The sequence below is a fragment of the Lissotriton helveticus genome, chromosome 12 (genome assembly GCF_964261635.1).
Source record: "Lissotriton helveticus chromosome 12, aLisHel1.1, whole genome shotgun sequence".
NCBI classification, from domain to species: domain Eukaryota; kingdom Metazoa; phylum Chordata; class Amphibia; order Caudata; family Salamandridae; genus Lissotriton; species Lissotriton helveticus.
The window spans coordinates 23,444,140-23,468,897 of NC_136073.1; the positions used below are offsets into that span (position 1 = coordinate 23,444,140).

General features: G+C 47.6%; 1 protein-coding gene across 1 annotated transcript in view; it reads right to left on the reverse strand.

The window, feature by feature from the left end:
* The window catches only part of NCAN (neurocan), a 220,557-nt gene that overhangs the window by 50,272 nt on the left and 145,527 nt on the right, over positions 1-24,758 (reverse strand). The window contains exon 10 of the mRNA XM_078670555.1: positions 14,351-14,467. Coding sequence (XP_078526681.1) covers positions 14,351-14,467 — 117 coding nt within the window. The remainder of the gene's footprint in view (positions 1-14,350; positions 14,468-24,758) is intronic.

Sequence of the window (24,758 nt, forward strand, 5' to 3'; positions counted from 1 at the left end):
TTTATTTATTTGAAAGACACTGGCTGTGCTACTCTTTCTTTCGGAAAGGCCATATACTCGGATAAACGGAAATTGGACTTGAGTGAATAATGTTATTTCGTTTTTACCTTTTTAATAGTACCATTTGTTCTAGAAACATTCTCTGTTTTTCATGGAAGCTGAAGACTTAACAGGGCAGGAGGACCCAGGCGTACGAAGATCCAGAGTCGTGAGGACCCAAACGAGTGAGGACCTAAAGGTGTGAGGACCTAAGGTTGCGAGGTCGTAGGCACGGAGGACCACTGTGGGAGAAGTGACGTGTAGGATGGCTCAAGTGTGTGAGGGCCCAAGGACTCAGGTGTACGAGGCTCCAAATGCGAGAGGATTTCGCTGCACGAAGACCCAAAAGTATGAGGACTCAGGTAAGTGAAGATTCAAGGATGTGAGGAATCGGGAGCAGTGGATCCAAGACTGTGAGAGCTCAGAATGTATGAGGGTTCAAGGGCGAGAGGACTTAGATGTGTGAGGATTTAAGGGCTGTTACATATTAAAGCCACCACCAACATCCCACATGGAACGAAATTCCTGACCAGAGCATCTTCTAAACTTAGCGCGGATATTTGCATAACTATTTTTAAGAATGGAATAGTGTTGATCCAAGCGGCGAACGACGATCTGGAAAAATTCGACAACATCTTCCCTACCCTAAAAAGAACTATGGAGAAATCGAGCCCACTCCCCAACCAGAGTAGCACAGAAGAAGACAACCCCGGCCCACCTGTCAATTCCACTACAGGTAGTTCAACAACTAGAGAGCTCCAGGAACCGAATCAAGACACAAAAAGAAAAGACACTAGGCCACCAGTCAATTATACTACAAGTAGGTCCACAGCAAGAGACTACCAAGAAACGAAAAATGCCACACAAATAAAAGCCACTAGGCCACCACAATGCCAGAAGCTGTCATCCGACTACTCAGTCTCATTTGGCAACAACCCTAGAAATACAGGCCCAACCAAAGGTCGACTAGAACTGGTTCAAGCTAGGCAAAGAGAAGACACCGAGCCAATACAACCCCGGGACACGCTAACAGACAACATAAACATAGCCGAATCCGACACGGTAAATATTATGCTAACCAGAGAACAACAGGAACCTGTAAAAAAGAATAACCCATCAAATAACCCACAGGAACAAGGCCCTCAAACTGGAGCCTTAGACGTAAGTGGAAACTCATCTATCGAGAATAACTCAGAGAGAAGACAAAATACACAGAACAACAATTATGACAATGGGACAACAATACCAGACAAAACGGATAACCCAGAAATCAAGGAGAGAGAGAACTATTGGCCGAAGGGAATGACCAAGAAATCCATGATACAAGAATCGAAACGAAAAATCAGGAACAGAAATAAAGAAAATAGGAACCTACAGAGGATTATTCACACTACGGCACCCAAGGTCATGAGAAAAATCCGCGAAATCCAAACTCAAATCAGCAACTTAGCACAAGAGATACAAAACTCCTCGAAAGGAATTGTAAAACTTTGTGATATCACAAAAAAGACTCAGAATGAAGTAGAACTCATCGAAAGTTAGTAAATACTTCCATAGCAATAAACAATAAGAGATCTCCGCCATTGTCAGATAGACAAAACAGACCAGATAGGAACCTACATCATCTAACCGAAGAAGACATATCATCACTTCTCCAGGAATATGAACCATCAAACCACATGATTACTCAGGAAATCAAAAGAGTAGAGATTGACATAAACAGAACATCCACAAGGAAGGAAAATAAAGTAAACTTCAACAACTTACAACAAATCCAAATATCCACAGAGCCGTTAACCATGACCACAGACATAACGGAGAAATCTCTAAAATGTCTGCTGCTCAACTGTCGCTCGGCGGCGAAACATGCATCGGACATAGCCGACATTATCATCAATCAAGAAATAGACATAACAATCCTGACGGAAACCTGGTTATCCGATTCCTCATCACCAGTCATGGACCTTCTGGTACCACCGCAATATAACATATTAAGACTAGACAGGCTGATAAGGACAGGGGGAGGAATTGCCTGTATCCATAAATCGACTTTTGAAGTTAGCCAATTTCAATCAGATCCCCTAGAATCATGCGAATACCTAGGGCTCAACGTAAGATCGGCTAACAAACATATCTGCAACTTACACGCCCTTTACCACCCACCAGGAAACAATATGAATTTCATTGACCAAATGATGGAGATCATCACCGCCAACGCTGACATCAACAATATATTTTTAGGTGATTTCAATCTCCATTGGAACGACAACAACGACAAACAAGTCAACGCCTTTAAAGAATTCTTAAATGACCTAAAACTATACCAAGCTTGTCATCAACCAACGCACTCAAAAGGAGCTACACTGGACTGGATTATCTCAAAGAACAAGGACATCTCAATACTCTCAATTGAAAAGTGCGACTGGTCAGATCACCACGCCATAACTTTCCGAATACCATCACAGGAGAAAATAAAAACGACACAAACTACCAAGATGAAAAAAAAATGGATCCGAGATACCAGAGACGCTAATATGGATTTGCTAGCTGAAAGCTGCAAGAGAGACTTGTACTCACCTGACAATATGATAAATGTCAACGATCTAACGAACCACTACAATTCCGTAGTAACAAAAATAGTCAATGACACCATTCCACTCAAATTAAAAAGAGTAACGGAAAAGAATAAAAATCCATGGTTCAATGGAAGATTGAATGAAGAAAGACGAAATCTGAGACGAGCAGAAAGAATATGGAGACAACACCCTTCCTCCCATACACTGAAGTCACTCAGAAAAATCAGAAATGAATATAACAAGAAGATTATTATCACTAAAAAGGAATTTATCAGAACTGAACTGGATAACGCCAAAAATAGACCTCGCAAATTATTCGAAATCATAAAACAACAATCGAACAAACTGGCAAAATCTGCCCATGAGGTTACAAAAACACAACTAAGCTGCGATGAATTTTCTACCTTCTTCAGTAACAAAGCAGATAAGTTGGAAGAAGAGCTTAAGACCGCCGCAGATAATATAAAAGACAACACTAATACACTTACTTCTGTTCCCAATTTTGAGAACTGTACGACTAAAAACAATGCCCACTGGAACACCTTCGAACCATTAGACCAGAAGGAAATTGCCAAAATAATAGCAACCACGAAACCCAACAACCACTATAACGATCCACTTCCATCAAAATGCCTGAAAGAAATTAGCCATAACATGATTACAATTTGGACTGATATCATAAACGCCTCTCTCACACAGGGGTGCATGCCTGACAGCCTGAAGACGGGACAAGTTGTCCCAATCATCAAATAACCCACAGCGGACCCAACCGATCCAAACAATTATCGCCCAGTGACTAACATCCCTTTTCTCGCCAAACTCATAGAGAAATGTGTACAAAATCAGCTGAATAAACATATCGACATCTACTCCCTACTAGATGACTACCAATCGGGATTCAGAGCTAATCATAGCACGGAAACAGCAATCCTACACATTGTCGATGATGCACTTCAAGCGCTTGATAAAAATCAATCTTGTCTACTCATCCTCCTAGACTTGTCAGCAGCATTTGACACAGTCAATCATGAAAAATTACTGAAGAGACTACATGGTAGGATGGGAATATCAGGCACGGTACTAAAATGGTTCGAATCTTTTTTAAAGAACAGAACTCAGAGATTCCTAGTAAACCAAGCACTATCGCCTTCATGCCCAAACTCACTTGGAGTGCCGCAAGGATCCACCTTATCTCCTTCTCTGTTTAACTTATACATCGAACCTCTCACAGAAATTCTACGGAAATCAAAAATATCCTACCACATGTATGCAGATGACACGCAATTGTACATCAAGATTGCTAGCTTGGAAAACATAACCACAATGAATGATGCCCTCAATCTAGCGATGGAATGGTTAACGAACAACCATCTCAAGCTTAACGCCAACAAAACTGAATTCTTGCTCATATCACCACATGAAAGAATGGTCCAAAATGATTACAGCTTTAAATTGCATCCCAACCCTAGTAGACTCGGCGAAATCTCTCGGAATCACTCTGGATGAGAACCTGGATATGAAAACGCACATTAACTCCATGGCAAAAAACGCTCGTTTCCACTTGAACTATCTGAGAAAGATGAAATCCTTTTTAACGGAGACAGATCTGAAACTAGCGGTGCATTCTCTGGTTATCTCCAGGATCGAATACGGCTGTACTACACTGGCTGGTCTACCAAAAATCTCAACGGCACCACTAAAAGCCTGCCTCAATGCAGCAGCAAGACTAATTACAGGCTCGAGGAAATTTGACCACATAAAACCTCACTTGAAGGCCTTAAATTGGTTACCTTTTGAAGCCAGAGTACAGATGAAAATGGCTTGTATAACCCACAAAGCGATTCATCACAACACACCTAAATATCTCGCCCACAAAATAGAAATCACAGGAAGAAACAGACTGGTCAGGAATGCCAACTATCTGCTCCTGAAACCGCCTATCTTTAAGAAGAAAAAAACCTATGAAAGGACCTTCTCAGGCGTAGCGCCCAGGATTTGGAACTCCCTCCCTGCAAACATCAGAAAAATTAGAAACACAACAACATTCAAGAAAGAAATAAAGATCTTTCTTATGAACAAGTTCCTCCCATAATCTAGATAATTCGAAACCGGAGTCTTTCATGGATTTTATTCCCATAGGATTTGATGTAACACCATATTCTCTACCTCAGAACGTTATTAACTCAGGTACTGAACCAATACCTCGATGTTGCTTATCAAGATTTTTAAGCTATAGTAATTACTATGTCTAAATCGCCATGTACTAAGACAACATGTTTTCTGCTCGTTTGTACATTTCTTTTTATATTTATATCACATGCTGTTAAGCGCTCTGATACCCATGGGTCACGTACGCGCTATATAAAACTGTTAATAAATAAATAAATAAATAAGGGCGAAAGGACTCAGATGTGCGAGGATTCAAGGGCGAGAGGACTGAGATGTATGGGGATTCAGGGGCGAAAGGACACAGATGTGTGAGGATTCAAGGGCGAGAGGACTTAGATATATGAGGATTCAAGGGCGAGAGGATTTAGATGTGTGAGGATTCAAGGGTGAGAGGGCTTGAATGTGTGAGGATTCAAGGGCGACAGGACTCAGATGTGCGAGGATCCAAGGATGCAAGGACTCAGGTGGGCGAGGGTGTAAGGGTGCGAAGCCTCAGGTGAGCGAGAGGCCTACGACACAAGGATTCAAAAGCATGAGGCTCCAATAGTGCGTGGAGTCAGGTGTGGTGGATCCAAGGGTCCGACGGGTCAGGTGTGTGAGAACCCGACGGTGCGAGGACTCAAGTGCGCTAGGAGCCAAGGGCGTAAGAACTCAGGTGCATGAGGACTAAGGTGAGTGAGGTGCCTACGACACAAAGATTGAGATATGTGAGGCTCCAATACCGCGTTTAGCCACGTGCGGTGAATCCAAGGGTCTGAGGGGGTCAGGTGCGTGAGAACTCAAAGGTGCGAGGACTCAGGTGTGCAAGGACCTAAGGACACGAGGACTCAGGTGCACGAGGATCCAAGGATGGGAGTGATCAGGTGGGCGAGGGGCCTACAACACAAAGACTCAGATGTACGAGGCTCCTGTGGCACGCGTAGCCAGGTGCGGTGAATTCAAGGGTGTGAGGGTTCAGGCGCGTGAGAACCCAAAGGTGCCAGGACTCAGGTGCGCGAGGACCCAAGGGCGCGAAGTTCACGGGCATAGAAGGATTCAGACAAAAGCCGCTGTAAGGGCCCTTTGTGAGATGATAGTGATTGGGCAAGGAAGAGCAAAAGACAGCAATCCTTCCCGCCACCCAATCTCCAGAGGCCTCGGAGCGCGGAGCTGCATTACAGCAGCCCCAGAGGCCGCGAGATCCATCACTCTGTGGACACGGTGTGCATTAAGAGGGGAGATTATCTCCAGAGGACCGTGAAATCTCCTCTTACACATCACTGGCCTCCAGGAGCTATGTCATCCAATTTACACCCTCCTGAAGGACGGGACTCTTTTCCACTCGTTTAATTCTCTCTCTCTCGCTCTCTCTCGCTCTCTCTCGCGCTCTCTCTCTCTCTCTCTCGCGCTCTCTCTCTCTCTCTCTCTCTATCTCTCTCTCTATCTCTCTCTCTCTCTCTGAGAGAAAGCACAGGGGGGCCCTCTCCGAGTCCCGGATCCTTGTAATGAATGTGAACAGGCCATCCACCGGACTGAACCCAATTCTGCATTCCCTCCAGGTCTGCACAGCCCTGCATTACGCCTGCATTGCTCCTGCTGACTCACATCTGGCCAGTACGAGGGGATGGGTCTAAGAATAACTTTTCAGACTCTGCGAGGAGCAAATCGGGGTTTAATTGTAATTGCGATTCTCATATTAACATGACTAGAGAATCTGGATTTCATTAAAGACGTAACACCAACAGGAATAAGAATTAACATTATTAATAAAAAAATATCTGTTTATAATAGGCAGTGCGGTGAATGGTGGCCGCTGAGAGCTTCGTCTCTGCATCACTGGCCCCGGAACCAAACACACGTGCCACAGACATTAAAGGGCCGTCGGCTAAATGACGTCACAGTAGGCTTCAAAACCCCATATGACATCACTGAGAACAATCTAGAACGCCCATTGCGGTGATTGTTCCTGACGCAGGTCTGGGCAAAGCCACCCGCTGGCCCCTTTAAATCACACTTTTTGGGGGGGGGGGATGCAGATTAGGGCTCGCCCCTCCGGAGCTAAGCGCGCGCATATCTCGCTCGTGGTTCAAGGTCTCCCCATTAATGGCTCCGTGGGGGCCACCACACATATGTGTAACTAATTTGAGAGATTCAGGACCCCCGAGGTCTCCGCGGTGAGAGTGACCGTGAAGGAATGAGCTATGAGTGAGGGACAGGGGTCACCACCCTCTGAGAGCCGGAGACCCTCGCTGCACCTCTGAGGGGCAGGTGCCCCCTCCCGATACATCAGGCTAGCTTACCCCCCCCCCCCCCCTCCCCCCCTCTCCCCCACAGAGCACCTATGCAAGGCATGGACATTGGTGCACGAAAATGCAGGGGAGAGCAGAAGTGACATCACACTCTCCGATGGCTGATGACATCACTGGTTGACCCCTTCGTTCACCACTAGCCGCTTAATTTGCTGCTGAGTAGCTAAGGGGCAGGTTGTGGGCACCCCCAAGATTATTCCCACAATGCACTGGGAACATTCAATGGACAGGAATGACCAATAAGGGAGGTGCTTTCATTTGGGGGCAGGTCACCAGAAGGGGCAGTTTTATATGATAGGTAAGCACTAATAAAAGTGTCTAAGACCAGTGCTTAATTTGAGCCAGCGGTTGCAGGTGGGGTCCAACGGTACTGATTTTAAGGGACGGCACTGATTTTATTCATAAGAGTTTGAAACACAGTGACAAAGGGAAAAGCAGGGATGAAAAAGACCCTCTAGAGTAAAGTAAAGAGGCAGAAAGTGTCCGGTGGTGGATGAAAGAAGAAAGTGGTGGGTTCAAGACTACGCAGCCTTGGAATTGGTCCCCTGAACCTACAATATCTCCGGCCAGGGGCTTCGAAGTACAACTTTAGGCCCGACACTTGTTCATTTACAATTTAAGCACTGCGTAAACGACAATTTTTGCACTGCCATTGTTCTTAATATACCTGGAAAGGGCCAGCGGTGAGCGAGACGGACATGGCAATGGGTGGAGGTGGGGGTGGACGACCCAATCTCAGAAGGGAGCAGACACCGTTAGGAAACAAAAAGATTGCAATGGTGGATTCCTTATAATAATGACACAGGCCGACCCCGAAAAGTAGAAGTAGCGATCAGACACTTGGAGAATGGCTAAAATGACTTTGTTTGTCACTGAAGTAGCAACGTTGACCCGAAAGCATCAACTTCCTTGGACAGACTGACAAAGTGTCATGTTTGGTAAGTGGACGCCCATAAGCTAACTCTTTTTACTTCTGTTCACCCGCCTGACAAACTAAACACCTCCGTAGACTTTAATGGCAGATGCCCGCTTCCCCCAACTTTTTGCCCCATTTTACACTGCTAGATGCTGGTTTTTGACTCTGATAGTGCACTGGGACCTGCTCTTCCCCTACAAGTGACGTGAATCGGTAAACCCAATTGACAAGGTACTTTGGCCACTGATAAGACCCTAGTTTAGGTTACCAGGGAAAGGGTGGTTAAGGGGTCACCAGGGCTGCAGCACTGTATTGTGCCACCCTGTGTGACCCAAGTAAACGTGTGTCTGCAGGTCCGCCATTGCAGCCCTGCATGAGCCGCCCGTCTGCTCGAGAGGGACTCTGCACACACCGTGTGCGGCATAGCCACACCACTGCCTTACTGTAAGAAAGTCACTCTTAAGGTTGTCCTTCTAGGTCCAGGAGGTAGGTTGCATTATATTAACCCCTTAGCTGCGGCGGCTATTCCGCCGCAGTGCTAAGGGGGAGGGAGGACCGCGCGGCGCTCCCGTACTCGTGACGGAACCGCTCCGTCACGAGCCTTGGGTGGGCTGTGCTAGTGACAGAACGGTTCCGTCACGGCCCCGCCCGCCTAATAGAACGCTCAGCACAGGCACGGAATTCGCAGGCGGGCCGTGACGGAACCGTTCCGTCACCAGCACAGCCCACCCGAGGCTTGTGACGGAACGGTTCAGTCACAAGCACGCAAGGGGTTAAAGGTGTGGATATGTATGTTTATACATATATATCCCTACAGTAACCCTGTAAAGCCAGGTTTTACTGTAAGTGACCGGCGGTCCATAGAGTAACATGGGTTGGCTAATGAGGAAACTCGAGACAGCCAACCCCAGTATGGATCGACCGAATTGTGTCGTTCTTGGTGTCAAACACAGTGCTTTTTCACCCTCCACACGATTCTCGTGTGGAGGGTGAGCTAGCATGTACAGGGGTGCCACCCTGAGTGGGTGCCCCTAGGATACAGTGAACCAGTGCCTGGGCGGGCTCCCTGAGCCGTTTGCCACCAAGACAAGAGTCTGCTCTTGTTCTAGAATGTCAACAGGATGGGAGACAAAGGACCTGGGCAGGATGGAGGGCACACCTCTGCCCTCCCAGGAAGGCTAGTGAAAGAGTCATCAAGGTGATGTGCCTCAAAGGGTTCACTGCCCTTCATATGTAACCCCTCAGTGGAGGACAAAACTCTTCCCGCCCTGTCCAGCCCGACAGGTGGGAAAATGAGGTAGTCACAAGGCATACACCCCCAAAAAGCTAGCCACACCTTTAAGGTGAGCTAGGAGGTCTGTATAGCCAAGGAAGGGTTCTGCCATGTTGGCGGACGCTGCAATAGAGGACTCTGGGTAGAAAGGGGACGTACCCCCACAGGATGTTGTCACCTATGGGGCGGTTTAGCCGCAGAGACCAGTAGCCCATTGGCCAGTAGTCCCCATGCCATTAACACCCCCTAAGCTAGGATTTAAGGGCCCCCTGGCACCAGAACATCTATTCAGACTTTGAATCTGAGAAGAGGTACAAAGAAGATGCCGTCACTGACAACAAGCCTGTTAACTCTGCCGCCGTGCGATGATAGGACACTTAAGTGCCCTGAGGAGACCATGTACTGGAACTGTGTGTTCGACGGGTGTCTGTGGCAAAAGCTTGTTGCTCCAAGAAGAGGGACTTCAGTGGACGGTGGAAACCGAAGCAGACTCCCAAAGATTGATGGGACCAGTCCCCTGCAAGCTGCAGGAAAATTGACGTGCTGCATGACAAGAATTGCAACCCGATGGGCCTGTCGAGAGTGACCCCAAAGAGAAGTGGTGTCCTGCAAGTCCAGAGTGGTAGCTAAGTTTTCACCAAGTTTCAAGCCACTTCTCCACTCCTGTTGACATCCAGCTGCCGAAGTAACCATGAACTACATTTGCCGCAGCCAAGGCTTGGTGATCGCCAGTTGGTTGATCGACCCCTTGAGTGACATCTCCAGGCCGAGAGCAGCTGACAGCAACACCAACCAATGCCATCAATGACCCCGCTGCTGTGTTCCTGCATCCTGAAGTTGGAGTCGTCGAGTGTGTGGTAAAGCATCTTTGGCGTGAACTGCCCTGGTGATTGACAGCTGCCAGCTTCCTATGCATCCAGAGCCGCCGAGCAAGTTAGAAGATACCCAGCTGTTGAACCCGGGTCCCAGGACCCCAAAGGCCTCTACTCTCCAAGGGTAGAGTGGCACTCCATTTCCAAGAGTGGTTTTGTCAAGTGTCTCAAGTTTGACAGATGCCGTTCAGTACCAAGTCACCTCTGCACCCGTCCTCCCTGGGCAAGGTAACAAAGTAACGACTGTTGGAACTTGGCCTAGGGACCCGCATGACGCTATCCACAAGAGGGTTCGTTTGAAGTCACCCTGCAAAGGACCGAGTGTCACCTGTCTTTTTCCCCCACTGACTTCAATGGGACCAGTTAGAAAGATTTATTGCATTTATTTTTAGGCCTGGGCGGAGCTCGCGGAGTTTCACGCAGCGGAATTCCGTGAAATTACTGAAAAACTCAGTGGAATTCCGTGGAGGTCTGTAGGTGGGAGGAGTTGGCAACCTCAGCGTCAGAGACTGCTCCTTCCTGAGTAGACTAAGACTTTCAAAGAGAAAAGAGACATGCAAAACTTGCCAACTGTGGGCACAGCCGAACCAGCTGTGCTGTCTGAGGTGAAAAGCGGAAGCATTCCAATTCTTACCTTTTAGCAGAATCATCATGTTCACATGAGTGGCGCCAGACACAAAGGTTGTGCGCCGACAATGCCAAACTCTCGGTCTCCAGGAGATAACTAGCCCTCCTATGTTGAACTGCTTAGTATGCATATCAAAGCTCGGGGTGCATTTGCATGGAATCCTAGCTCAACTACCCCCCAATTTCCCCCAAACCTATCTCCAAAAATGCACAAGCCGCCCCTTACCTGAGAAGTCGTCGAAGGCGGTGGGGATGTAGCAGGCGGGGTGGCAGATGGTGGTTAAGCGGACAGCAAGCTGGTCTTGCCTACCGCCCCATCCCCCAGCAGCATACACTTAAGGGGATGTATGTCGTTACTACGCATGCTTTTACAACGCATGCCTTTACCACGCAACTTTTACAACTTAAGTCGTTACAACGACTTGCGTTGGGGGGCGCTGGATAGTGAATAGTTTAATTAACTATTCCAACTCCAGTCCCCGTGGTTAGTAGGGAAGGTTTTGGATAGTAAATTAAACTATTCCCTATCCTACAGCGCCCCCCAGCGCAAGTCGTTGTAACGACTTGCGTTGTAAAAGTTGCATGGTAAAGGTAGTGCGTGGTAAAAGTTGCGTTGTAAACGCTGTTTACCCACTTAAGGTGCCTCTCCAGAGGGCTCCCCGCACTGAAGAGGCACCGGGGCGCAAAGGTCTGTGGGTAGTTCATTGGAAGACTCTGCTCCTGAGGGGGCATGGGAAGGCCCAGTGTGGCTGCCCCTCAAGGGAACAGGGAAGTCACCGCGGGCTGAGCAGGCTCTCGAGTGAGCACGCCATGTGCTGGGAGCCCTGAAGCCTGCGCTCTGTAAGGAGATCAATGAAAGACGCAGAGCGGTCACAGAGAACCTCAGCCTGGTCAATATGGGCTGCAGGCTGGTCACTTACAGCCAGATTCATCATTGAAAAATGGGTTTGCAAAGGGCCAGATTCTGAGAATCTGGCCCTTTGCGAGGGTAATTTTTGCATTTGGGATTCATCATCCCAAATGCAAAAATCGCTAATAGCGAAATCGCTAAATTACGAGGAAATGCATTTAAGGAATCTCTATTTGAGATTCCTTAAATGCAATTCATTAACCATTTTTAAATAGCGAATTCGCTATTTTTGGCCGCCATTTACCGCGAAGTCTGACTTTGTGGTAAATAGCGAAAACTTAGAAAAATGCACTTTAGTGCATTTTTCTAAGTTGTATGTTACACACACACATGTCCTTTGGAAATGTGTGTGCGCAACATCAGTCTACATTTACATTTCAGGGGTGCTACAGGGTGTCCTTTGGACACCCCTGGCACCCTTGAAATCGCATCCTTATTTGCGATTAGCAAATTGCTAATCGCAAATAAGGAAGCTGTAGAAATAGCAAATAAAATTGCGATTTCTACATGAATCCCGTTTTGCGAGTCCTTAATAGCGATTCCTTAATAATCGCTATTAAGGACTCGCAAAACGGGACAATGATGAATCTGGGGGTTAGCCCAGAGAGGGGTGTAATATTTTCAATCGATGCGGCTTACGGTGTTGTTGTAAGCCAATCACTTCCTCCCCACTAAGGCCGCAAGATTAACGTGTCGCACGCAGCTCCTTTCGCTGCTGGGTACCTGAAATTGCAGGGGACGTGAAGTCTCCTTTCAGACAGATCCCTTTCCTAACTAAAAGTTCAACTTCTTTCTGCTTTGGTGTGCCGGCAAGGATGATGTAAACTCTTTCCTTCTCTCCTTAACTCCTCCCATAGCCTATCTCAGCTCGGCCCACCCCCTCGCCTTGCCTCCTAGGCCTGGAGTCTGTGCACTTGGTATATTTAACACCTTCCACGCTGATGACGAGCTGGGCTCGTCATGAGGTAGCCTCCTGCTACGCTAATGACGAGCCCAGCTCGGCACGTAAAATGCGCTTTCGCAAAATTCCGTGTACGAGCGGAATTCCGTCCGCACGCATGCGGTTAAAAAAACCACCTGTGTCTGGACGGCACAATTGAATTCTGCACAATGGCCGGAAGTGATGAGTGTACTGGAGCACACACTCTTTCAAGTGTTTCCATGGCGACAAAGCCTGCGCAGGAGCGGCAGGACACTCGAGTCTGCTCTGTTTCTTAATCTCAGTTCATTTATGGTCAGCATGCAGCTGCGAGTGCCGATAAACTCCACCACGCAGCGGATGGCGGAGTTTTGTCGAACTCCGTGCTCCAAGCGGAACGTGGAGTGGCCAAAACTGGTGAACTTAGCCGGCGGAGCGGTGTTCATCGCCCACCCCTGTTTAGTTTCGGATAGTCCAAAAATCCACAACTCCAGTTGTATTTAGGATAAAAGTTCATTTTGGTGCCTAGATTTATATGAAAATACAGTCTACTTTTATAAATTGGGGTCAAGGTTTCTTTCGAGTCGTGTCACTTATTGTTAATGCTAGTAACGTGAAATGCTGAACACATGTTCCTCGAAGTACGCCTGACTGCTCTCTGCCACTCGACCAGAACCGAGCTAGTGATGCTAAGGGTTAAACCGTTGTGTACTGCATTATTTTTACATGAGAGGGCCCATCAGCCATTTTACTAGCCCCTAGATTCATCAAAGTCCCGTTTTGCGAGTCCTTAATAGCAATTATTAAGGAATTGCTATTAAGGACTTGCAAAACGGGATTCATGTAGAAATTGCATAAAGAAATGCGATTCCTACATCTTCCTTATTTGCGATTAGCAAATTGCTAATCGCAAATAAGGAATAACTCCCCATTCATTCCTATGGGCCTAAAGACCCTTAGGAATGAATGGGGAGTTATTCCTTATTTGCGATTAGCAATTTGCTAATCGCAAATAAGGATGCGATTTCAAGGGTGCAGGGGTGTCTAAAGGACACCCTGTAGCACCCCTTAAATGCAAATGTACACATGTGTTGCGCACACACATGTCCAAAGGACATGTGTGTGTGTGTGTGTAACATGCAACTTAGAAAAATGCACTGAAGTGCATTTTTCTAAGTTCTCGCTATTTACCACGAAGTTACAATTCGTGGTAAATAGCGGCCAAGAATTGCGAATTCGCAAATTAAAAATGGTTAATGAATTGCATTTAAGGAATCTCAAATCGAGATTCCTTAAATGCAATTCCTCGCAAATATGCGATTTCGCAATTAGCGATTTTTGCGTTTGGGATGATGAATCCCAAATGCAAAAATTGCACTCGCAAAGGGCCAGATTCTCAGAATCTGGCCCTTTGCGAGCCGATTTAACAATGATGAATCTAGCTGATAGTCCTTACACCTTGCAACACGGAGTCACCCACTTTTCAAACCCACTTTACCCGCTGATGAAAGGGTTCTCCATTCAATTTAATGGGGTCACCCTCTTAAACGCCTGACTTCACCCACATTTTTTGAGTCAAGAGGTTGACAGATATGCCTGTGTTGGGGTCCTGTACCCCCTCCTGGCAGCCATGTGTGTGCCCTATAAATCCCACGTATACCCTCATCAATACAACCCCCTTGGCCAGCATTACCCTGCGCCAGGCTAAAGTCAGCTTCACATTGGGTACCCCAGCCTGCGGCGGGGGTCCCCCATTCTTACCAATCTCACAGTTCTCTCCTTTGAAGCCCAGCTCGCAGCGGCAGCTGTACATGTTGTTTTGAGACACGCAGACCCCACCGTGCAGGCAGGGGTTGTTCTGGCAGGGGTCCAAGGCAGCTGCAGAGAGAAAAGACAGGCATGAGTTGACATCATTTTATAATATATTCTCTATCTATTTTTAGTAACAAGATGGTATTGTCCTGATGAAGACACCCTCAGAGTGTCGAAACGCGTAGACACAATCCATCTATTCTGTGTACTATTGGGAATACTACCGATATGAACAATTTATACATCTTGTATTTTCCTTGAAAGAAGGAAAGAAAAAATTATTTTATTGTGTTTTTTAGCTATTGATTATGTCAATGAACAATCTTGTGATATTTTTATCAAACTTGTTAAATTAAATTCTTTATGCTATTTCAGTGCTGTATTATTATTATTATGTTCTTTCACTTGAACGTTGCCATTTTTTATGTTTCGCCTGGGTGTGTTTATTTGCCATAACTTGTTTGCCCTGACCCAGGAATTCTATCCTCTTCAGGGGGTCCTTGTTTGCTACGTAATGAGTTGACTGTAAGGCATATGTGACTGAAGCTTGCATGGTTGAGATGCAGCAGGTGAGAGCAGACAGCCACCCCTCTCTGCGACATGGACTGTTCCTCATCTCATTGCGACAGTGCTGTTCTATACCACATTCAACCTTCCAGTAGGGGTGTTGGGGGCAGAAAGCAGTAACAGAATTCACAGACCTGGGACAGGCACAGTGTAAGGGCAAAGACAAAGCTGGAGGCAAAAAAGGAGTATAGTAAGCTATTTGCATCAGTTTTTGTACCCGAATACACATTACGCAGTTTTGAATGAGAATAAGGCGCAGAAACGCTCTGTGCAGCTGTTTTTGCAAATATTTTTACCCTTAACCCCTCCCATGCTGGTGACGGAACCGCTCCGTCATCAGCACAGCGCACCCGAGGCTCGTGATGGAGCGGTTCCGTCACGAGCATGGGAGCGCCGCGCGGCCCCCCCACCCCCCTAGCGCTGCGGCGGAATTGCCGCCGCAGCGAAAGGGTTAAAACACTATTTTTAGGACAATGTCCTCCACTTACGTCCTAGAGGAAACTGTCCACCACAAACCTTCACGGTTCACAATTAGAATTAATCTTTCCATGAGTTTAATTTCAAAACTGGATGCAACAAACGGTTATACCAGGTTTGTCACTTTGGGCAGGACTCGAGCGAGGCCTTCCAAATCACGGCTGTAATGTAATACGGAGTATGAAGCTCATTGATACCCAAATTGCTTTAAATGGCACTATAAAAGTGTAGGTACTCACTATTAAGAGTACCTGTTTGCTCCAGACAAGTACATGTACTCTCCCTCTAAAATGAAGGATATTACTTGTTACGTTGATTTCGATGATATCTTCCCGCTCTAGCCGAAACAAGTGGGCGACGATGTACAGTGCTCTGATACCCTGTCGGGTCATGTTCGCGCTTTATAAAACTTTTCAAATAAATAAATACAAAGAAATATCAAGGTGTCCCCATAAAATACAGTTTATTAGAAATGGGCCTTGCGCCTTCATGACGTGGCCACGTTACAATTCCAGCCACGCCCTCTTACGCCATGCAGCCTTCTAGCTGCCCACTAACAATGCGTCTCGACGCCTTATCAGGGGTATAAAGCGCTCTATAAATACACAAACAATGCTATAGACTGAAAGAGTTGTACAGCTGGCCTGAATGAAGGAGCGTGATGCACTGACTGTTCAATTCAGCGCTCCAAGCCTGGTGACCAGACCGGCGCTATATAAGAAAAAAATGAATAAATGAGTGAGTAGATTGGTAGAATAGGACTTTACACTCTTCTGTAAACGCACCAGAGGTGCGCGAGCCACTGGAAGCTTGAGCCAGCGGCCTGGCTCAGCTCGAGCTCCACTTGGACCATCGAGCCCAAAATGAGCCGAGCTTCTATGTCGCTTTTGCTTGCCACGCACGCTCTAACGTCTAACCTAATGCTCCAAGAACTAAAGAAAAAACATAACCTTTGATGTGAAACATGAAAGGGATAACGATACCCGACTAAAGGCTGAATGACACAATGTAAATCAGAAAGCCAGGGATTTGTCCTGGCCCCCCGCACTCGGCCATATTGTGTGATCTTAGGCGGATATTTTAGTTCTCTGTGCTTCCTTTTTTTCCCTACTGCGTTTGAGAGCTCTTTGAAAAGCTTGAGTTCAGGTGTTTGTTACATAGTCTGTAACGGTCCCTACGTGGGATCTCAGCCTCATAAGGGGTGCACGTGACAACTGACGTGCTTCCTAATTCACTAATGGCATCGCCATCTTGGCGGGGGTATGAATATGGCACGACTGATCCTCAACGTCCCCCGACGCAGCCACATCACACCCCACCTGAGAGGCCTGCACTGGCTCCCCGTCAACAAGAGGATCACCTTCAAACTCCTCATCCACGCACACAAAGCACTCCACAATGCCGGACCAGCCTACCCTCAACAACCGACTCAGCTTCCACACCCCCACCTGAAGCCTCCGCTCTGCCAACCTCGCCCTCGCCACAGTTCCTCGTATCCGCCAAGACCTGGAACGCTCTCCCCACCAGCCTTCGACAGACTCAGGACCTGCTGGCCTTCAGAAGACTTCTCTAGAACTGGCTATTCGATCAGTATCGGCCCCCCCTCCCCCTCCCCCCAGCGCCTTGAGACCCTCCCGGGTATGTAGCGCGCTTTAGAAATGCAGTGATTGATTGATTGATATCTTTAAGTTCATGTTTAAAAACTGACACTCTCAAAGATTGCTTCTCAATGCAGTGATATAATCTGATGTACTAAGTTGAAGCTCTTCTGCGTATCAAAGAAATAATTTTTATTTTTATTTTGAGGAGTTTCAATCATATTTTTTATATGTCGTTTGTAGCACAGTTTACACACCAAACATTTTCAGTGCTTGGGTCGATCGCCGGCTCTTAGAGCCCATCCAGACCCTTGGCTTGGCACCCCCTGTTAATTTGTGGCACGCCCACCTCTAAAAGGTACGAAGGATTTGCCGGGTGGGAGGTTGGGGTAGGACTCCAGACTCTGAGTGCTCGGTCTGAGAAGGCGTCTTCTTAGGGTTCTTGCTTTCTGGAGGGACGGTGATGCCCTGTGGAGAGAGACTGTTCCTCAGAGGGAACAAGGGCCTCCTGGGATGACCTATATATATCTTCAGGAGTTGGGACCCACCTGGAATTTGAGGGTATATTTCCAGGACCCATTTTGGTAGTGGAACTGCCAAACGAGAGCTTGAGCACCGTTTCCACCAGCGGCAGCCCCTCTAAGCGCTATGTTCGTAGAAGACGCAGCCACTTTGATGGGGGTCTTTGCTGCACCACAAGACAACACAAACTGCGACAGATTTCTCTCTGCCACCTTGGCAGAGGGAGAAAATGTCCCTCAACAGCAGATGGGATTTCCAGTTGTCAAAATCTGAATCAAGTCATTAATTAAGATGTCAATCTCGACAGTATATGTTCACAGGGGACTAAATGCCGTCAATAACAGTTATTCACAGATGGGCGGCTTTGGTATAAAATGTTTGGCATTTATCAAAATACAGTTTCTTGCATTATGTTGAAAACACGTACACACTTTGGCACATAAACAAATATTAGACTTAAAAAACTGTTGCCCGCTCGCAAACCAGCACGCAAGACATTCAAAAGACCCGACGGCTACAAGATGATACACCAAGACTGCATCGACAAACACAGCAGAGGCATCGCCATCATCTTCAAGGAAACCATCCGATGCATCGCCACCAACGACGACCACACACCTCTCATGGAACACCACAACTACAGACTGATGCCAAGACAATGATAAGAGGCACCCTCGTATACATCGGCGACACCTACTGGTCACTGAACGCATGCACAAAGCCGGCCACAAACTTGACCCCATTTTCACCTCCAGCTACAGAGTCAAATTCAGCCTCGTCATAGAACTCACTTGGTACGACCACGGCATTGTTCACTTCACCATCTCCGACGCTCAGCACATCATCACCAAGCATCACAGCTCCTCCCACCGCAATTGCGGCAAGGTAACAAAGACACAGTGGACTCAGGCCCTCAGCACCACCCAATCCGAAGCTTCATCAGACCTAGAAAAAGCCGTCCAGAACTTGACAACATCGATCACCAAATATGCTGACAGAGTCGCTCAGATGAAACCAGCAAAAACCAACAAAACCTCAAAGCAAGCCAGCTGGAGCACTCCAGAGCTCAGAACACCAAGGGCAACTGCTATCTGCTCGAGAAACGATGGTGCTCCAAAAGAAACCCCTCCGACAGAGCCGCTCACAAAGTAGGTCTCAGCAACTACCACTTACGCATCAAGGAAGCCGAGAGGGCAGCCATCTCAGTCTGCATCGATACAGCAGCCAACCACAAGGAAGAACTAGGCAAGGAATTCTCCAACCTGGCTGCCACAGAGAACACAATCCACCACTCCCAGGAACTCGGAGACACCCTCTCTTACTACTTCCACAGCAAGATTGCCATCATCTACAAGAACTTCAATCCCAATCCACTGCTCTCAACTTCAACAACTTCGGCCAACCAGCGCACACCTGCCAATAATCACATGTGGTCACCACTCACCACACAGACCACCATGGCTTTCATGTCATCCACCCACTCCGAGGCACCCAATAACCCTGGAGCCATCAGCTTTTCGACCTCGGAACCAACCAAATCAGCATGGAACTCACCCGCATCATCAACTCCTCCATCACCATAGCAGCCTTCCGGGACAGATAGAAACACGAGGAGGCCAGACCCATTCTAAAGAAACCTTCCACTGGGCCCAGCAAACTCCAAAATTATCGACCGATTTCCTTCCTCCCTTGCCCTGCCAAAATACTCAAGAAAGCCATCAACCAACAGGTCACCGAATACCTGGAACAGAACCCCCTGCTGGATGCCTCCCAATCAGGATCCGTGCCAACCACAGCATGGAGACTGCGCTGATCAGTGCCACAGATGACATCAGAACCCTACTCAACCACAGGGAGACCGTAGACCCGATCCTCGTCGACCTCTTTGCTCCATAGGACACCGTATCGCACCATACCCTCATCAACAGACGCTATAACATCGGCATAAAGCAAAACACCCTCACGTGGATCACCTCCTTCCTTACAGGTTGCACTCAGAGCATCTGGCTGCCTCCCCTGACATCTGAACCCAAAAAAATATTATATGTGGCATAACCCAAGGATCATCCCTCAGCCCCACTTTGTTCCAACACCTATATGACCCTCCTTTCAGAGATCATCAGATCCCACGGCCTCAACATAATTTCCTACACAGACACTCAACTTCGGCTATCGCTCACCGAAGACCTCTCCACCACCAGAAGGGACTTTGGCACCAACATAGCCAACTGGATGACAGCCAATCGCCTTAAACTTAACCTCGACAAGACAGACGTACTGATCTTTGGAAAAAACACATCCATTTGGGACCACAACCGGTGACCAGCAGAACTTGGACACACGCCGACAGACCATGCACGCAACCGAGACATCATCATACTCGACAGCGAACGGACCATGAAACAAAAAGTCAACGCCGTCACCGCCTCCTGCTTCCACACCCTCCGCACGCTCTGCAGAATCTTCAGATGGATCCCAGTCAACACCAGAAAGACTGTCACGCAGGCCCTCGTCACCAGCCGCCTCGACTATAGCAACGCTGTCCACGCCGGCATCCCCACCCAGCTCCTCAGAAGACTCCAGACCATACAGGACGCCACAGCCAGACTCAACCAGGACCTCCCTGAATGGACCCACAGCACCCCCACCTAAGAGACCTCCACATGCTCCCCATCCAGAAGAGATGCCAGTTCAAGATCCTGACGCACGCATACAGGGCCCTGCACCATCAAGACCTGCCGACATCAACCACCAACTTAACTTCCTTCTGCGCATAAGACACCTGCACTCCTCCTCTCTAGCCTTTGCTCCCCCCCCCCCATACGTCGCAGCCACAGCGGGTGGGTGGGCTCATTCTCTTAAATCGCCACCAAGACACATCCGGAACGAACTGCCCCTCCACCTTCGATCAACACCCAGACTCAGAAAGAAACTCAAGACCTGGCACTCAATGGAGACCTTGCACCCCTAGACACCCCTAGGGTTGACAGTGCTGCTCCCAAAAAGTGCTGTTTGATTGACAAGACATAACATTTCTGGCATTACAATACAATAATTCTTAGTGCATGTATTAAAGCTGATGTGTGTGCTCTTTTAGAAGCATGTTTCGGCCATCATCACAACTGGTTACAAATGGCCTTCTTCAGGACAGAGATTCCGGTGATTAAGAACAAAAGTTGGTGCATGGCGCATATTACACATTTTAAAAAGTGAAAGCGGGGAGCCTGTGATACTGTGTACTAAACCTTGGCAACTGCTCACAAATGTGAATCAAAGTGGTAAGATATAATGGCCTTCCATCCTTCCAAAATTGTTAAAGTGAGTAACATGAAGTCTGCTACCAGTAACATCGGCAATTTGCAGGGAACTCGCACTACAAGACAGAGATATGAAGCAGTATACAAAGCGGTATTTTGATCATGGTCATACTGTTGGCAGGGGCTGCCCAGAACAGGCAGGCCTGTAAAATGCATTCAGACATTCATTCAATCACTGCCAGAGTTCGATAGCTCAAAGAAACGCTGTGCTGGGGGAGTCTCTGCTGGTGCGGATGCAGTAAACACAAGAAAAATTAGACTGTCCAAATGTGTTTATTCTGCCACCAGCCCCTGTGCTGACCTGCGTTCTTACGTCTCATCATACGTAACGTAGCGTAACGTGCATGCTTTCTGGAGAAGAGAGACTGGAGTCCCCTCTAGTCTGCCCCAGTGCTCCTCAAACAGTAAACTACCATGGTTTTTAAACGTCCTTCATAACCGGATAACTCTCACTTCCCTCTCTTGCTCTGTCCCTCCCTTCCTCCCTCTCAGACCCCTGAAGCAGCTACTCACGCCTGCGCCATGAGGCCTCCTTTAAACAGCCCCTGGGGAAATTAACCGCAGAGCTTTGATCGCAAGAGATAGATGTGGATCAGAAGTGACCCCCCCCCCCTTCCCCTTCCCCCTCCCCGCTGACACAGAGGCAGGAAGGTCAGTCCTCTGGGGTAAGGAAAAGTGGCATGCTGTTGATTTATTGACTGCAGAGCCAGCTAAACTGATTTATAATCCTGGCGTTCCCACTCCCCGAGCAAATCGTGTGACCCTGGACGAATCACTTTATCTCTGTAATTAAGTTTCCATACTTTCCAAAATATCTAGGTGCATGAAACAGGTCACATGTCACTGTTAAGTGCTACATTAGGGAGACAGATATTGACATTTCAAAACCCTTTCTTCGTTGTCGCTTTAGGGATGAGAGTCAGAAAATGACGGATGTAGGACAGGTATCAACCCAAAAGGCTTTGCCCACCCGAACCTGCCCCCTCTGATAAACGCACAACCCGAGACCCCAGACAGCAGTGACAGCTGAGAGTGCACTTTCTTTTTAGGACCCCAGAGTGGCCTGGTGCACCCCTACTTCTTTGGGGAGACCCTCTCGAGATCCAAAAACAAGGCCTAAGAACCAGTAAGAAACTGGAATGGGTCTGTGGGGAGGTGGGAAATCCTAGGAGGTCAACTGCAATGACACGCACTAGTCGAGCCTTTCCCACCAATGTTGCACTATGGCCAGGTATTGCACTCTTGCATGCACTAGCACACGGGGAGCTTCTATTGGGTGCTCTCTTGCATGCCCTAGCACACCGGGAGCTTGCATTGTGTGCTCTCTTGCATGCACTAGCACACGGGGAGCTTCTATTGGGTGCTCTCTTGCATGCCCTAGCACACCGAGAGTTTGCATTGTGTGCTCTCTTGCATGCACTAGCACACGGGGAGCTTTTATTGGGTGCTCTCTTGCATGCCCTAGCACACCGGGAGCTTGCATTGTGTACTCTCTTGCATGCACTAGCACACCGGGAGCTTGCATTGTGTGCTCTCTTGCATGCCCTAGCACACGGGGAGCTTGCATTGTGTGCTCTCTTGCATGCACTAGCACACTGGGAGCTTGCATTGTGTGCTCTCTTGTATGCACTAGCACACCGGGAGCTTGCATTGTGTGCTCTCTTGCATGCACTAGCACACTGGTGAGATTCTATTGTTAGTTCTCTTGCATGCACAAACACATTGGTGAGCTTGTAACGTGTGCTCTCTTGCATGCACTCAGAATAAACAAACAATATCCCAACTGGTATTACTATAAAGGCGATTAAACATGTATGCGAAAAGCATTACGTGGACAGAAACAAGGAGACTCAATTAGTTTTGAAACGTGCTCATGGCATCATATAATTAAAGAGAAGTAAGAAATACAGTTGTAGCTGTACGTAAATGAATAACAAAACAACCCGAATTGGACTTGGTGCTCGGCATGTTTAAGTGACACAAAAGGTGGCGACACAAGTGACAATTGTGATCAGCATGAACGGCGCATGGTGTAAAAGTGTTTAAATATATACAGTGAATGAAGAGAACAATGTGGCTCCAAATGAATTGCAAAGCAAAAGATTTTTCAGATGAAGGAATAATTTGGACGAGCCACACAGGGGGATGCGCCATCTATTGCGCTGAATGGTCGACGACGTTTCGATCCTCTTTGTTTGGTATCATCTTCAGGACCGGGTTGTAGTTGGAAAACGGAGCTGGAATGGCTCGGGAGGAACTTGACAACTGGAAGATCGGGTCCGGCGAAAATTCGTCCTGTGGCGACCTGGTTAAGAAGGGGATCCACCTCGGGGGGTGTTATTTGCAGAAGGTAGTGTGTCCCGAAGGGGTTCAGAGGGCGATGCCTTGATTTGAAGGAACCTGGGGCTGAGTTTACCAGCAGAAACCAGCGTAGACTCGCCACGTCTGTGTGCAGAGTGCCGTGGTCGTGCATGCACTAGCACACAGGGAGCTTCTATTGTGTGCTCTCTTGCATGCACTAGCACACCGGGAGCTTGCATTGTGTGTTCTCTTGCATGCACTAGCACACAGGGAGCTTGCATTGTATGCTCTCTTGCATGCATTAGCACACCGGGAGCTTGCATTGTGTGCTCTCTTGCATGCCCTAGCACATCGGGAGCTTGCATTGTGTGCTCTCTTGCATGCCCTAGCACACCGGGAGCTTGCATTGTGTGCTCTCTTGCATGCATTAGCACACCGGGAGCTTGCATTGTGTGCTCTCTTGCATGCACTAGCACACCGGGAGCTTGCATTGTGTGCTCTCTTGCATGCACTAGCACACCGGGAGTTTGCATTGTGTGCTCTCTTGCATGCACTAGCACATCGGGAGCTTTTTTGTGCTCTCTTGCATGCACTAGCACACTGGGAGCTTGCATTGTGTGCTCTCTTGCATGCTCTAGCACACGGGAGCTTGCATTGTATGCTCTCTTGCATGCATTAGCACACAGGGAGCTTGCATTGTGTGCTCTCTTGCATGCCCTAGCACACCGGGAGCTTGCATTGTGTGCTCTCTTGTATGCCCTAGCACACTGGTGAGATTCAATTGTTAGTTCTCTTGCATACACAAACACATTGGTGAGCTTGTAACGTGTGCTTTCTTGCATGCACTAGCACATGGGGAGTTTCTATTCGGTGCTCTCTTGCATGCACTAGCACACTGGGAGCTTGCATTGTGTGCTCTCTTGCATGCTCTAGCACACTGGTGAGATTCTATTGTTAGTTCTCTTGCATACACGAACACATTGGTGAGCTTGTAATGTGTGCTTTCTTGCATGCACTAGCACACGGGAAGCTTCTATTCGGTGCTCTCTTGCATGCACTAGCACACCGGGAGCTTGCATTGTGTGCTCTCTTGCATGCACTAGCACACTGGTGAGATTCTATTGTTAGTTCTCTTGCATGCACAAACACATTGGTGAGCTTGTAACGTGTGCTCTCTTGCATGCACTCAGAATAAACAAACAATATCCCAACTGGTATTACTATAAAGGCGATTAAACATGTATGCGAAAAGCATTACGTGGACAGAAACAAGGAGACTCAATTAGTTTTGAAACGTGCTCATGGTATCATATAATTAAAGAGAAGTAAGAAATACAGTTGTAGCAGCACTGTACGTAAACGAATAACAAAACAACCCGAATTGGACTTGGTGCTCGGCATGTGCAAGTGACACAAAAGGTGGCGACGCAAGTGACAATTGTGATCAGCATGAACGGTGCATGGTGTAAAAGTGTTTAAATATATACAGTGAATCAAGAGAACAATGTGGCTCCAAAGAATTGCAAAGCAAAAGATTTTTCAGATGAAGGAATAATTTGGACGAGCCACACTGGG